At 43.8% G+C, this 16,263-nt stretch overlaps 1 protein-coding gene across 1 annotated transcript; it reads right to left on the bottom strand.

The window, feature by feature from the left end:
* Nucleotides 1–8,321: 8,321 nt before the first annotated feature.
* On the bottom strand, nucleotides 8,322–11,376 carry LOC140909922 (interleukin-8-like). The gene is made up of 4 exons (XM_073340012.2): nucleotides 11,234–11,376; nucleotides 10,410–10,545; nucleotides 9,607–9,690; nucleotides 8,322–9,087 (listed from the first exon to the last, which is right to left on the bottom strand). Exons 1-4 carry the CDS (start codon nucleotides 11,295–11,297, stop codon nucleotides 9,057–9,059), a joined length of 315 nt encoding a protein of 104 aa, XP_073196113.1. The 5' UTR covers nucleotides 11,298–11,376; the 3' UTR covers nucleotides 8,322–9,056.
* Between the last annotated feature and the right edge of the window lie 4,887 nt (nucleotides 11,377–16,263).

Raw genomic sequence — 16,263 nt, forward strand, 5'->3', positions numbered from 1 at the left:
CTTGCAGTGTGTATGCGGGCCAATGGGCACTTAACCACACCCTAGCCCTGCCCTCAGACAGAGTGCACAATACTCAGGGGCTTGACAAGGACTTACACACTGTTGAAAATGCCTTGACCATCTAAAGGAGGTGAGAGTGGGGATGCTGTAGGCCACCCAAACCACCAATTTGGACAATGCAAGCTTCTGCAAATGTCAGCCAGCGCTTTTTAAGCACAAAACTGGCTGCTTGGCACTAACTTTTATGGCCTGCATGCCTCTACTGTGATTTCCTTCTCTGTGCCAATAAGTTTAAGTTCAAAGCTCAAACGAGACCATTGGCTTGCATGCGGTTATTGTGCTCTTGTCACTATTTCTGACATAAAAGATAGGTAGCTAACTGGAAATGGTTATTTGTTTGGCTGGTTACAATTGGGTGTTTCTCTGAACTCTGTTGGTCCCTGGCTTTCATTCAGCCAAAAAAAAAATTATCAGGCTTAGGTTATTTAACCTGAAACTTGGGTAGAGTCCAACTGTAAATTATAATAGAGCAGGAGGCCATTTCCTTTACATGCAAATTAGTTTCTTGTGGAGGGCATCATGATCAAATTTGATCAAACTTGTTTCCAAAGCCAATTACAATAGGCTTGTAAGTGAAGGAAATTCTTTGCTCCGGAGGAAGCACATAATATACTGGGTAAACAATCCTGCCCAAGGCAAGGCTCATTCTTCTTTAGATCCAAATCATGCCCTGGAAGATTTTTTTTAAAAAAAGAAATGAAGCTGTTTTCAAGGACTCCATGTCACCTGTCACCCTGACTAACAACGGTTGAAGCCCTCGTAAGCTCAGCACCACTTCCCAAACTGAAGCAATTTAAAGGTTTAGGGTCAAATCCTGTCTCCACTCCTTTGTGGTCGTGGAGGTCCCTGGCTGCAGTAGAACTGGTGTGTTTCTGGTGTCTGAGGAAAGGAAGAAGGCAGTGATCCTGGTCAAAGGTCTGGAATGCCCCCATCTTGCTATGGAACTAGTCAGGAGCTTCCTGAACTCCAGGTTGCAAGAGGGTTTGGGCTGACCAAGTGGAGGATCAGGGATGAGGCTTGGGAGATCCACATAGCTTCAGATACACTAGCGTAAGTGCAATCCTGGGACTGGGGATGGTGGAGGAGCTGTGGCAGCTATGCCAGTCTTCAGGCTGATGTGACAGCAAAGCAGTTCTCTTGCTACCCTGAGACCAGGAGGAGGATTCTTCCCTCCACCCCCATTCCTTGTAGCTCCTTCCCTGTGCTTTCTGCCTATTCTGCCAGAGAAGCAGTAACCTCCTCCAGGGAAGATCTCATTTATCCTCCTCAAAGACTCTCCTAAAAAGAGGCCTTTGAAGAGAGAGCATCCAGAAGGTGTTAATAGTAAGCAGGATGGATTTCATTGTGGGTTATTATGCAAACAAAGTGTTTGTGAGCAAAAGAATTCTTTAAAATGGGCAAATGTCTTTTGGTGTATTCAATGGGCCTTAATCCACATTACAACCTCATGCATTCTAAGTGGAATCGGGCCCCCAGAATCATGAGATTGGCTTTAAAAAGCATGAGATTTAAAATTAATAAATTCAGGGGGTTGTTATTTGCCTTCAAGTGTTTCAGCCTTTAGGGGTCATATTTTCAAGTTTTTCCTCTGCAATCATGAGGGCAAGAAACTTTTTTTTAAATGAAAGTTGAAAGTTTCGTGTCATCACATGACTCCAGGAGCTGGGGCTTTGAGGAAAACACCAAAATACTGGGAGACTTGTAATAAAATCATGAGAGTTGGTAACATTTCATTTCTCATGAAATTAGGGGCAAAATGACAACAGGTTTTGAATCAGAAACTTAATTTAATATATTGCAATTTAAAGATATTAACTGGTGGCTTTATGCCATCTCCATTTGGCCAAGCTGGGGGACACTTAAATGGCTTAAAACGATTTCCCTCCTTCTGGTTCTGTGCCAAGCACAGCTCAGCCGGAGCAGAGGAGATGGCCTCCTGTTTCCTGACCTGAAGGAAGGCACAAACAGAAGAAAAATCACAGACCTATACAAGTACTAGTGGAATTCCTTACTACAGACATAGCTTAAGCTAATAGAAGGAGTTTTTCTGGTGGTATAATAACACCACCTTCCTAATGACATTAGCGATGCTGACAAAAGCACTCTTCTAGCTGCATAGCTTTCTACACTGAGGGTTTTGCTGGCATAGTTATATCAGTTTAGGGGGGCTGTTGGTTCCCCCCCACACACATATCTGACCAACACAGTTATTCTAGCAAAACTTTGTCGTGTACAGGCTACAGTCCAGACAATAAATCAAAGGCCTATGAACTGTATTACTGCCAGCAAAGGGTGCTACAGGGAAACTGATTGTCATCAGGGGAGAAGGGGGACAGTCTAGAGAACAAGAAGACTGCTTGAACGGGGGACATTATTTCCAAGAGGTTTTTGAGCAAGGGTGCATGCAAAATCAAGAGGGCAAAGAACGGAGAGTCAAGAAATGTGAGCTATTTTTCCACAGACTAATTATGTAACCTAGGGCAAGTTATTTCACTTTCGTATGATTCCGTTTCCCCATTTGTAAAATGGAGATAGTTATGCTCACCCTCTTTCATAAAGGGCTTTGAGACGTAAGTTTTAGGCTTTATAACTTATCGCTAGTTTGGTTTGTATAATTGTAAATTAGAGCACAAATTGAACAATAGAACATTTGTTTCCTGCTTCAATATCTATTTATGCAACCAATCTCTTAATGTGTACTATGAACTAGCCTTGGAGACATGCCAGAGTCAACACTGCAATACTTTCTGTACTCCCTGCTTTGGGTATCTGGTGTTGGATTTTCCCATGCTGAGGATTTAACTGTGTCTCTTCCTTTATGGAGGTGGATGTTATTGTTTTTTGGAGAAAAACAAAAAGAATCCATTGTTTTGGAACCTCAGACCTGGCATAACGAGGGAACACATTCTTCTCTCAAAGAGGATTCCTTGTCCATGAGGTACAGCTCATCACAAGGGGCAAAAAACTTCCCAGAGCTTCCATCACCCAAAGGTTATGTATGCTTTATAAAACCCCTTCATAAGATGCTGCTGTGGCCTACCAGTTCTGCAGGCTGCTGCATTGTGATGGGCTGGAGCCATAGCCTCCTGCCTGCCCCTTCTCACCCCCTTTGAGGTGCTATTCATCCTCAGGGAGGTGGGGAAGGAGCAGTCCCTGTAAACTCCTTATGGACCCACTTTGGACCCTCCTTATGGACCAGGTGGAATCTGGCCTGCAGACTGTAATTCCCAAAGTAATTCCTTTTCTGGGCATTCAAGTGACTTTTCGGATGGGGATGCTCCCAGGAGCTGTTGCTATGTAGTGTCCTCAATGTCTGTTGGATCTCCTCATGCATATTAAGGTACATTCAGGGTTAGGTCAAAAGCAAAACCCTATTACGTTTTTGTGTAAGCTTTGTCTAAAAGTTACTGGTATGGTGGACGGTTATCAGATACACAGACTTGTTCCCTGCCACCCTGGAGCCAAGTTCTGAGGAGTGTGAGGAGTAATGGAGAGAATGAGACAGCAGTGGTCAAGTGGAAAGCATCTGCCTGTGGATGACTCTGCATGGCCTGCGGCAAGGTGTTCTATAGGGACACGCCACCCTGGCTTCCCTCCATTTCTATCGTCTCACTGCTAATGCTCTGACGGGAGCACGCTCAGGCCTCCAAGCTTAGGCCTAGGCTGCCCGAGAAAAGATTTGCCAACAGAGCCGAACTGGCAGAGCTCCTCTGCCAAACAGTCCTAGGCCTTGTCTACACTACCAAGTTTTGTCGCCAAAAACTGCCTTTTGGTGACAAAACAGCAAGAGTGTACACACTACCATGGGACTTTTGTCACAAAAAATGCCCAGTTTTGGCGGCCAAAAACTTCCACCCATAGGAGAGATTTTTGTCTTTTCCCCTCCCTTTATTGTCAGCAAAGAGCCAGTGTAGACACTGCTGATTGTTTTGTCAACAGAACTGGCTTCCGCCAGTATCCCACAATGCCTGCCCTGATTGCTCTGCTCCCTGTTGTGATCTCTGCTTGCCCTGCATGCGCCCCTCTCCTTTCAAAGCTCCGGGAAGTATCTGTGTGCTGCTGTGGGGGAGGGGACAGACTGCTGGGCTGCTTTGCCATTCCTCAGCAGGGAGAGCTCCCAAAGCTACTCCGGATGCTGCTCTCCACAGCTGAGGGGGCTGTGGGAGAACTCGGGAGAGAATCCCAAGATGCGCAGCGAACAGCTCTTCCTTCCCACAACGCTGTACTGGGGCACACCTACCCACGGTGCATTGCTCGCCCTGTCGATGATGGTGCCCCCAATGTGGACATGTTCTGTCGGCAGAGGCAGCAAGTGCGAACGCCCTTTGGCGATTTTTCTTTTGTCGAGTTTAGGGTGTCGACATAAGTTTTGTCAACAAAACTTGGAAGTGTAGATAAGCCCTACGTCATTCCATCACTGGGGAATTGTTAAGTGGTCCATGTAAAGCTTCCTAGCAGCTCTAGGGGGGTTTCCGCCAATGCCTTTGAATTTTAGGCTGCTTTTACTTGCAGTGGGACACCAGCTCAGTTCGGAGCTGCTTCCAGATTGGGAGGGGTGGGTGTGTGTGTGTGTGTGTGTGATGACACAAAAGTGAGTGAAGCCAACTTTTCAACTCTCCCTACACAGCAGAACTCAGGGCCAGCTTTTTAAAGGCATCTAAGGACCTAACGTGGCAGTTAGGTGCCTAATAGAATTTTCAAAAGCACGCAGATGCCTACATCCCCGGGGAGAGGCACAACACAAAGGTCTTTAGGGGCCTAAAGATGAAAATAGGTGCCTAGTTGGATTTTCAACAGAGACTAATTAGGCTAAATGCCTAACTCTCATTGAAACCAACAGAATTAGGCACCTAATCTGCTTCGGTGCATGTGAAAATCCCATTAGAAGCCTCAATACCCCTATACACCTTGCCTTGAGTGTTCCTGATGTCAGTGGAGGTACGCTCCTGATTGATATCAGTATAGTTGAGATCTGAATCAGTTTCCTCTTCTTGAGCTACTGAACTCTTTAAAAAGCAAACAAAAAATAACTGGAAAGACATAACACTTTACAAGCATGGTCCACGGACATGCGGCTGCAGATATCCATGGATATAAAATGAATATCCACATTTTTCAGGGTTCTACAGATGAGGAGTAGCTTCTCAAGCAGAAGTGGCAGAAGCTGGAGCAGGGACATATTGGGTTTGTGCACCATTAAGGCAGCACAGCTGTACAATTTTCCGTGGGGGTCGGTGGCATGGGAAGGGGGTAGAGTTTGATGGAACAGTGTCTGTGGGAGGGAAGGAGACAGAAGCAGAGGATCAGGCGTTACATGGATCTTCCAGTTTTCCCTCTACAGCAGCAGCAGCGTACTAAAGCCAGGGAGGCTATTCCAGCCGTGGTTGTAGCAATCACATCTGGCTTTTTGAATTTTCTGAAGTTCAGAGGTGTTTGAGTCTGAGGTTTTGGTTTGTCTCAATTTGGAAGTAGGGCCAGCCACTAAATTTGGATCTACACCTAAGTTTGGATGCAAGGCATTAGTGTGAGCTGGCTCATTTCTGCACAGTTATTGTTGCAAAGCTTGGTCATATCACCAGCATGAGGTTTAACTGAAACTCTTTCTGAGCATTGGTTGAAACTGCCTTGTAATTACTGTGACTAAATATTATTTGTTCACTCCTTTGTATCTCTTTCTACTTAATAATTCTTTGGGGGGGGGGAGTACAAAAATGATCATAGACCCTCTGAATACATTGAATTCAGTCAGTTGAGGAGGCACAGAGTCAGAAACTGTCAAGGTTCCTCCCCCACTCTGAACTCTAGGGTACAGATGTGGGGACCTGCATGAAAAACCTCCTAAGCTTATCTTTACCAGCTTAGGTCAAAACTTCCCCAAGGTACAAAATATTCCACCCGTTGTCCTTGGACTGGCCGCTACCACCACCAAACTAATACTGGTTACTGGGGAAGAGCTGTTTGGACGCGTCCTTCCCCCCAAAATACTTCCCAAAACCTTGCACCCCACTTCCTGGACAAGGTTTGGTAAAAAGCCTCACCAATTTGCCTAGGTGACTACAGACCCAGACCCTTGGATCTTAAGAACAATGAACAATCCTCCCAACACTTGCACCCCTCCTTTCCTGGGAAATGTTGGATAAAAAGCCTCACCAATTTGCATAGGTGACTACAGACCCAAACCCTTGGATCTAAGAACAATGAAAAAGCATTCAGTTTCTTACAAGAAGACTTTTAATAAAAATAGAAGTAAATAGAAATGAAGAAATCCCCCCTGTAAAATCAGGATGGTAGATATCTTACAGGGTAATTAGCTTCAAAAACATAGAGAACCCCTCTAGGCAAAACCTTAAGTTACAAAAAAGATACACAGACAGAAATAGTTATTCTATTCAGCACAAGTCTTTTCTCAGCCATTTAAAGAAATCATAATCTAACACATACCTAGCTAGATTTCTTACTAAAAGTTCTAAGACTCCATTCCTGGTCTATCCCCGACAAAGACCAGCATATAGACAGACCCACAGACCCTTTGTTTCTCTCCCTCCTCCCAGCTTTTGAAAGCATCTTGTCTCCTCATTGGTCATTTTGGTCAGGTGCCAGCGAGGTTACCTTTAGCTTCTTAACCCTTTACAGGTGAGAGGAGCTTTCCCCTGGCCAGGAAGGATTTCAAAGGGGTTTACCCTTCCCTTTATATTTATGACAGAAACAGTAGCGAGGTTGACCATAAATGGAGTTTACCCACTTCTCTTTTGGAAAATATTGAGTTATATTAGGTATTTAGCCCCTTTCTTGCCACTACACCACTGATCAGAAATAATTCTAGTCATGTTCCCTCAAAAACCAGTATTAGAAAGCATCTGTTACTAATTCACTATAGTCCGTTTGTTCCTATGACTCCAGCAATGCTGGGCAAGTTTCTTGGATATGTGGACTATGGTTTTCTAAAGTCCAAAACTCAAATATTTCCGACTACTAACAATATGCCTCTCTGAAAAGAAATGCTCCATTGAACCACATCAGAACCATGATGCCAGGAATGCATCCTCTACTTACTGGCTCATGGAGCTCCTCTGTACTCAACAGGTTTGCCCATGAGTTCAGTAGGAGAAATGATGCTATAAAGCTGTGGTTTTCAACCCGGGGTATGCATACCACTGGGGGTATGCAGAGGTCTTCTAGGGGGTACATCAACTCATCTGGATGTTTGCCTAGTTTTACAACAGGCTACATAAAAAGCACTAATGAAGTCAGTACAAACTAAAATTTCATACAGACAATGGCTTGTTTATTCTGCTCTGTGTGCTATACTGAAAGGTAACTACAATATTTATATTCCAGTTGATTTATTTTATAATTATATGGTAAAATGAGAAAATAAGCAATGTGTCCGTAATAGTGCGCTGTGACACTTTTGGATTTTTATGTCTGATTTTGTAAGCAAGTCGTTTTTAAGTGAGGGGAAACTTGGGGTACACAAGACAAATCGGACTCCTGAAAGGGGAGCAGTAGTCTGGAAAGGTTGAGAGCCACTGCTATAAAGAGCAGCCGTCCCCACAGCCCCAGCACGAATTCATCCCTTTCAGAACTGTGGAGACCAAACCCCATGGAGCACCCAGAGAAGAAGGTTAGGGGTGTGCATGGCATTGAGACAACAAAGTCCCCCATGTGCCTAAGACCAGGCCCAGTGGGTTCTGCTGCCCTCTGCTCATTGAGCTTGCATTTGGCCTTCATTTTGAGAAATGCCAGCTTCACCCTAACTGGGTTACTTCCACCTGCTGCAGATCTGCAGTTGAGCTCTACTTGACTCTGGGTAGAGATACATAAGAGCAGCCATACTGCATCAGATCAAAGGTCCATCTAGCCCAGTGCCCTGTCTTCCAACAGTGGCCAATGCCAGATGCCCCAGAGGGAATGAACACAACAGGTAATCATCAAGTGATCCATCCCCTGTCGCCAATTCCCAGCTTCTGGCAAACAGAGGTGAGGGACACCATCCCTGCCCATCCTGGTTAACAGCATTGATGGACCTATCCTTCATGAATTGATCTAGTTCTTTTTTTAAACCTTGATTTTTTTTTTAAACCCTGACTTTTTTTGATGACAAAGATTGTGCCAAGTGCCAACCAGTAAGAGAGAGAACACACCTATTTTTTTAAGCATATAGTTTAATGTAAAAATGATGGAATTCCAAAATGCGCAGGAATAAGAAAACTGGAACATGAGCCTCAACATTTTCCCATTCATTGAACAAAACAATTAACAACCAACACAACAGCAGGAATGTGAAATATTCTATTTTCATAAAGAATTAGCATATGAGAAAAAAATCCAGATGAATCAAAATAACTTAAATAAATAGAGCTTTTTCTACCCAAAGATTAACTTTTTAAATATATATCTATATAAACATTGATGTGCTATAGCACAATAAATAATGCCTCCCAAATAACAGCACTTTGGCGGCTTAATTTCTGAAAGCCACAAAGTCCCAATCAGTAGCTAGCCTCAGGCTGGCTAGGACTCACTGTGCTGTTGATACAACATACTCGTGCAGGGGAGGGGTAACTGTTACCCGTTTACTGCTCTACTAGTAAAAGAGCAAGGCTTAGACTAAATACAGCTGTGCTGCGAGTGCATTGCACTCATACAACCCTGTTCAGCTTAAGGGCTTTCCAAAGGGTCTTCATTTCCCTCAGCAAATCCCTTTTCTCTACCCAGGGTTTTCAACTTCAGAAAGTGGCATATCCCATAGACAACTGAGCCTTTTTAAAAAAAAAAAAAAAAAAAGTCTCTTAACATGATGCTCCTCAATAAATAAATAAATAAATACATACATAAATATATAAATAGAAAATAGATAATGCTAGCTGCAGTCCGCCTGAAAACATGTTAACAGAAGGAGGTGGGCTGCTTGCAGACTGATTGGCACTTTCACAGAGAGGTTTCCTTCAAGGGGAAACTGGAGAACATCGGGGATTTTTCTTCTTTGGCCTCTTTTAGCGTTTTGCCTCACCATTGGCTTCAGCTCTGGAAAGAGGGATAGAAAAGGAATCGTTTAAAAACCTGTTCATGGAACAATTATCAGTAGTTAGAACATGAGAACTCTTGGGGCTCTGAGCCTGCTCTCAGCCATATCAACTGAAACTTCATTAACTTTGACATAGCTCCTCATGGTTCACACCAAAGGAAAATCAGCTTGGGGGCGGAGGGTTTTTTTTTCAGAAGCACTGAGCACCTGTGAGACCAATAGTCTCCAGAAGGACTTGCAGCTGCCCAGCATATGTGGCCATTATCAATGACTTGCCCAAGCTCATACAGGAAGTCTGCAGCAGAGTAGGGAACAGGAAGAACCTAGTTCCATAATCTAACCACTAGGCCACCTTTAAGGTAGGATATGGTTTTATATTGGATTGAGAGAGACAAGTTTTGGGAGAGATTACTGTGCCCTGAGGAGAGGTAACTTTTAAGCAGTTTGTGCTAAGGAACCACCTAGTTCTGCCTTTAAAGTAACTTTTCAGGAAATCATTCTGAGAATGAATGACTCACTTGTCCAAAATTGCTTTAATGATGATCTTCACCCATGGAGCAGTGGGTTCCAAACACACTTCTCTACCGTCCTTAAGAGTAGCGCTGCAAAGAAGGAAAAACAAAGGTCAGGCATCTATCTACTTGGTGGGCTCTCATCAGGGTATCTTTCAACCTTTTAAAATACAGGCAAGGCTGGGGTCAGTTGACATAATTCCACTGACTTCACTAGAGAGCCACACCAATTTACACTAGCTAAGGATCTGGCCTGACATCATTTGTTTGGTTAAAAATGTTCCAGGTGTGGGGAAAACAAATCTCCATCCTCTTATATGTCTGCCTTCATGTTTTTTTAATATTGCCTGGTATCTCTCTCTGTACGTGTGTAGATATAAAAGGTCTTTATCTCCATTGGTATTGCTTTCTATGTGAAGGGCTGAATTCTGCATTCCTCTGGCAGGGAAACCACCTATGTACTCAGTGGGGAATTTACAGTGGGAGTTTTGTCTGTAGAAGGACTGGAGGAATTGCGTTGAAAGGTTGTATTGGGTATTAATAATTTTTCCTGTCCTTCTAATGCGGGTTCTAGAACTCGATAGATTATTCCCCATGGGGATTTGGACTTCCACCCCAGAGATGCTGGACACTAAGTGCATTACCTAAAATAATGTCTTTAGAAAGAATAAAAATCACTCTTAGGGAGTCTCCCTGAGTGGTGTGGGCCTGCAAGTGCTCCTCACCCCTTTGAAAACTACTGGCCCAGCACAATGCAAAGCAGTCTCCTCCTAGTTTAGCAGCAGGTAGAATTTTGCAAAACTACTTACATGATTTCAACGTTCTGGCAGTGAGGTCCGCTCGGGGTCAGCTTCACGTCCCGAAGGTACCTCGGAGGGATGAACTTGGAATGCGTGCTGATGCACTGGCATCGGAGCTCATTCCCCATCCTTGCCAGACTCATCCCTGGAAAAGAACAAGAGTTGTGTTCGGTTAGCTGGGTATCTCGCCATCTATATATGTGAAGCAGAGCACTTGGTTTTGCTTGATCAAACATGCTTGGTCTCTGTTTCTTCACAAGGGTCCAGGTTTTTTTTGTCGGATTTTTGTTTTAAACTTGGCCACATTCTTATCTAGTTACAATGATGATGAGTCTAGATTTAAAATCATGTCACTGAGATTAAGATCTGGCCTTTTGCTTTTCATCAGTTTTGAGGACTACCTCTGATCATGTTCTGTGCTCCTGTTGCTTATTCCCCACTCCAGGTTGCATCCTCCTGTGTTTGAGACAACGTGGTGTCACAAACAGGATGATGGACTCATGCAGGGAAGGAGCAAGAGGCGCAGATGAACATTGTAATCAGATGAGCCCGCCTTCGGTCAAATGCCTTTAGAACCAGGGGAAAAGCAGATAGTGAAAATGATGCAGAACCCTAACTTTCTAGAGCAAGTAGAATATTTCTCAAAACTTCCCACCAGGTGTCAGCAGCTCTTCAGAGCAGTGACTGACTTATAGCTCTCTCCAATGATGATCGTTTGAAAAAGTTTTAACAAGACATCAACTTTTTAAAAATCAGCCTAAAAGTGTCTCTCCAGGCATAATATGTGTATAACTAAGCAAAGTCCTTTGAGCACGAGGAATGATTTTGCTTACCTTCTGACACGGTTGCATAGATTAGGAAAAGAGCCAGGGCAGCAACAACCAATTTACAGCTCATGATGAGAGGCGAGGCGAGCTTTCCTCCTTGATTCGTCGGGCTCTGCTTGCCAGGAAGGAGCAGTGAGCTTCTCTTGTTATCTCGGAAGGTTTCTGATGTCTGAGGTGTGTAACCCAACCCTCTTATATACTGTCTTGGGGTGTGCAAGATAGCTCTGTGTTTGGATTGTGTCAGAGGAAATTCCCAAAGCGTGCAAGCCCCTATTGCAAAATGAGTCACATGACGGTGGGTAAACCCCCTTCCTAGATGACCGTGAAATTAGTTATCCTTCAAATATAGCTCCTTATTAATGAATTAAATATAAAAGCTGTACAACATCGCGATGTCGTTAGCTCAGTGTAACTGGTGGGTATCTATTACTTATTATTATTTTTTTATTATTAATTTGACTACCCCTTTATATTCTTTTGTCTTATTCTGTGGCTGGTTAAGGAGACATTCAACTCGTGACTTTCCCTGAGCATTTCTTTGATTAGGTATGCTGGGCGGGGTTCGTAGAAATTAATTATTCCTTAAATCCAGTGGCCTATCTCACAAGTAGCTCTCTCTCTATATATATTTTCTCTTTCTGAAAGTGGAGTTAGCTCCTACTTTTCTATTTACGTTGATTTTAAATACCTGAAGTTGCGGCCCCACTAAAATCAAGGTCAAAATTCCACACCGACTTCAATGGGGTTGGAAGTTCTGACCCTCTGTAGGATATAGTCTTATTCTCCTACAACCAGCATTTTCTCCTCTCCGCCCTAACCAGGAGTTTTCATCTAACACAATAGTTGCTATGTAGTGTCCTCAATGTCTGTTGGATCTCCTCATGCATACTGAGGTATGGCCAGTGTTTGGTCAAAAGCAAAATCCTATTATTCTTTTTTGTAAACTTTGTCGAAAAGTTACTGGTACGGTGGATGGTTATCAGATGAACAGACTTGTTCCCGGCCACCGTGGGGCCAAGTTCTGAGGAGTGTAAGGAGCAATAGAGAGAATGAGACAGTAGTGGGCAAGTGGAAAGCACTCTTGGAATGTGGCTGGTGAACATATTCATGATCTGAACCCACAGTGCTTAATTAAATGAAGAAGGTGCATGATGGAAAGAATAGCGGGACTAAGGGCAAGCGCATCCCAGTGAATCTGATTCCTACACCAGTTTGTGGCCTTCATCTTCTCCTGTGCCGGGGCAGCTGTGTGCCACTCCAGTGGTGTGCACCTGCCCTAAAAGACTGACTTCCCAGCTCGATCATTCCATCACTGGGGAGTTGTTAAGTGGCCCACGTAAAGCCTCCTAGCAGCTCTAGGGAGGGTTTCTGCTACTGCCTGTGAATTTTAGGCTGCTTTTAGGGGCGACACCAGCTGAATTCAGAGCTGTTTCCAGATTGGGGCTGAAGAGCTGAACTAATCCAATTTCCAATATCAGAGTCAGGGCCGGATTAAGGTTATGAGGGGCCTAAGGCTAATGGGAGGGTAGGGCCTAAGTATCAATGACATATTGCAAAAAAATTATGAAGTCATCAAACATTTCTCTACGTACATATTTACATATGACTTATTTATGTAAAATTAACAAGTTATTCTACTCTCACGACACTCAGTTCTTCAGACAGATACTTCTGAGTAAGAGGTAGCCCAAGGAATGGTACGCTGTCCTTCTCTTGGGCCTCCTTCCTCCTAGATAGTGGAGTGCTCGTCTGTGTGAGGATGAACACTGCAACATTCCCCATCCTGTTCACCTCTTTCCACCCTGTGCTTCTACCCTCAGCTCTCCACATGGCACAGTGCAAAGCCAAGCCCTGCAGATGTTTCCCACAAGCTATGGACTCTATATCACACACCCTATCTCACTCTGACTGCAGTCTGGGAGGCAGCCAGCTCTTATTATGGAAAAGAAAACCACTCAGGTGTAAAATCCACTGGAGTAGAGGAAGTAGTAGTGGGGAAATTACATGGGGTGGCATTGTATTGTAGGCTGTCTTGCTCTGAAAGCTGCCTCCCAGTGTTGCACTGGCTGAGGAGAATGAATTACTGTTTTCACATTGAACACAAATATTATTTGTGGGATGATACCCAGTTTGTGTAGTTAATATCCAGTGATTCACCACATCAGGCCATTCTGTCACCAAGCTCTTCCACAATTAAAATCAGAGAATAGAATCATAGGACTGGAAAGGACCTCGAGAGGTTATCTAGTCCAGTCCCCTGCACTCATGGGAGGACTAAGTATTATCTGTTCTAGAACGTGTGATCAGCAGCTCTGACATACGGTTTTTTAAGCATGAGTTCTGTGTGCACCAGCCCCTTACGGTTTGCATTTGTTTGTTTTAAGCTTTCTGTAAGAAAAAGATAACAGCTAGAAGGGATGCAGATCTTTAGATGGTTTCCCAGTCATAATATTTAGTACTTCTGTACTATATTAGCTCTTCAGAATCAGGATACAAACATTTAACAAACTTAATCTAAAGCCTGCCAGCTTTTGAATGACTAGGAGCTGACAAAACAGAGCTATTCCCAGTTGTGTTATCTGCCCCCCTGAACAAAAAGACTTCCTGTTTCATATGCATGTGTAAATGAAGCAGACCTTGCTTTTTTTTTTTTTTTTTTCCTTAAAGTGCTCAGAGATTAAGGGAGGAAAGTGAATGAGATTCTTCTTAGACCAGGTGTGAAAAAGTAGAAGGGACCAAAATCTATTCTTGTGCAAAAATCTGTTCTCTCTGCAGTCAATAAGGCTACACAGGTGTAGCCGTCAGCAGGAATTGGCCTGTGATCTCGTTCCCTTCTTGAATCACACACATTCCATTCTTGTTCAACATTTTCCACTTGGTGAAGAAGTTAGTTTGAGTTGGGGGCAAAAAAATGAGGACTAACTTCAGGTTTATTTAGCTTTCGTTTTTGGAATGAAACTCAAAAGAAATCAAATGTGAGGTACTTTTATGATGGATTGAATGGCTAGAGAACCAGCAGCACCAGCCTTTAGCCTATTCAGCCAGTCTCTCTATCCTAGCCTTCTAAGAAGGGGATTTAAAATCCTTGAGGGAGAAACCTACAACATTGTGTGTAGAGCTTCCTCCAGTGCAACCCCTTAAAAGTACAAAGATGCGTTGGCCTGTGGAACTAGGCTGAGCATAAGGAAAGAACCTGGTGGCCTCTACATCCCAGTACAAAAAATTACACCAAATCAAAAAATTGGATTTCTTTGATTTTTTTTTAGTACAGTTCAATACAGTATTGAACACAGTGCATCGAAAATCTGAAGCGCCTCGATGGAAGGTTCTCTAAAAGTTAAAGGACTGGCATCCAGAATGGGCTGTTTTGTTTTGTTTTTCCTACAAATGTGTGGGAATTCATTCCTTATACATGGAAGGGGCAATTGTTCTGGCTGGAGCTGAACAGAGTGTGTGCAGGTTCTATGCAAGTTTCCCACCCTACCGCTGTGGTAGTGCCTCTTGCCCCATGACCCCCTTGCCCTGCCCCTCCACAGGCACTCACCAGTTGTACAGAAATGGGACCCAGCAAACATAGACCATCACAGTGACGGGCTCTAGGACCCAGGAGGCAGCGCCCTGCCAGCATCAGCCCAGGAGAGGGACAGAGGGAGCTTCTTCCCTCCCTGACAGCTAAGCAGAGCTCTGGAGAAATCAGGGGTGGGAGGAGTAGAAAGGGGACAGTGCCTGCTCAAACTACACCCATGGCTGGCATAGGTTTCCACGGTAACCGGATTTTTAGTGTCTGGTCACCAGTGTTAACCGGATCCCTGGCATTGCGGTCCTGCAGCACGGGGAGATGCAGCAGGCTGCCGGCTGAGCTCCTTCCAAGCCACAGGGGGCTGCTTTGCCTTTCCTGCTGACAGGAGCGCTCCAGCAGGGCTGTGTGAGCAAGCTCACTTGCCCTCACGCAGCTCTGGCCGTGCCCCCTGCCTGACCAGTAGGGCCTAAAAAATAGGAGGGCCTAAGCTATGGCCTTATTAGCCTATGGGTTAATCCGGTCCTGAGCAGAGTTGGGGGCTGAACCAAAAATCCCACATCTCAATATCCCCAAATGCACAGACGTTCAGATCCTAATTTTTCAATTCGTACCTCTCCAGTAAAAGTCTCATTGTTATTGCTAATGGACGAAAATGTTACGTGATTCCATATTTAATAACTTGCATGCTACGCTGTTCAGGGCTTCCTTATATAGGGAAAGCAAGCAGAGCTTGTAGGCGGGAGGTGGGGGGCAAGAAATGGGAGATAAAACAGGAAGAGGAAGTAAAACCACAAAATACTAATATAATCTCTTATTTAATTTTAAAAATGGTTTTAAATCAACAAGTATTACAAATCAGGACATTCAAAGCACTCTGTTAGGTTTACTAAAACAGCAGTCTAATCTGATTCCAGAGGGATCTATTCAGCAGCCCCCTCCTCAGCTCAGTCACCGGACTTTAAAACATAAGTGCCATGTAGAAAGTTTGTTGCAACAATGTATAATTGCTTCAACTAGTCCAGACCCTTTTAGCAGATAAAAGAACAGCGGCCTACCATGCCTCCAGTTTATTTATATGGCTGTACCTCAGAACTGATTAATACCTGAGATGCTGCATTAAAAACTGTGACAATTTACTTTGACCAAGAAATAAGCCAAGTTGAAAATATTTGAGTCACTCTAACATTGACACTATGTAAATCCCTTACTCTCAAGCAGTAGGATAAATGTATTACATGTATACATTTGTCAAAGTATTAAAATTAATATTTGCCGAAAGAAATGTAATGCAGGTGAGCATTTGGTTAAAGATTTAATGAATTAAGAACAAAACCCTGGCACCGCCTCCCAAGCATGGTGCAGGTGAAGACACATGTTTCCTTTCACCTCACTCGTGTGAATCAGGAGGCGTGTTCCTTTAGGGCCAGCTACTGTCACCATTTCTCACATTGAATAGTATCTTACTCCACAGGTGGTTGCATTGATTTCAGTGGGATTATTTGCAGAGTGTGATACT

The sequence above is a fragment of the Lepidochelys kempii genome, chromosome 4 (assembly GCF_965140285.1).
Source record: "Lepidochelys kempii isolate rLepKem1 chromosome 4, rLepKem1.hap1, whole genome shotgun sequence".
Taxonomy (NCBI): domain Eukaryota; kingdom Metazoa; phylum Chordata; order Testudines; family Cheloniidae; genus Lepidochelys; species Lepidochelys kempii.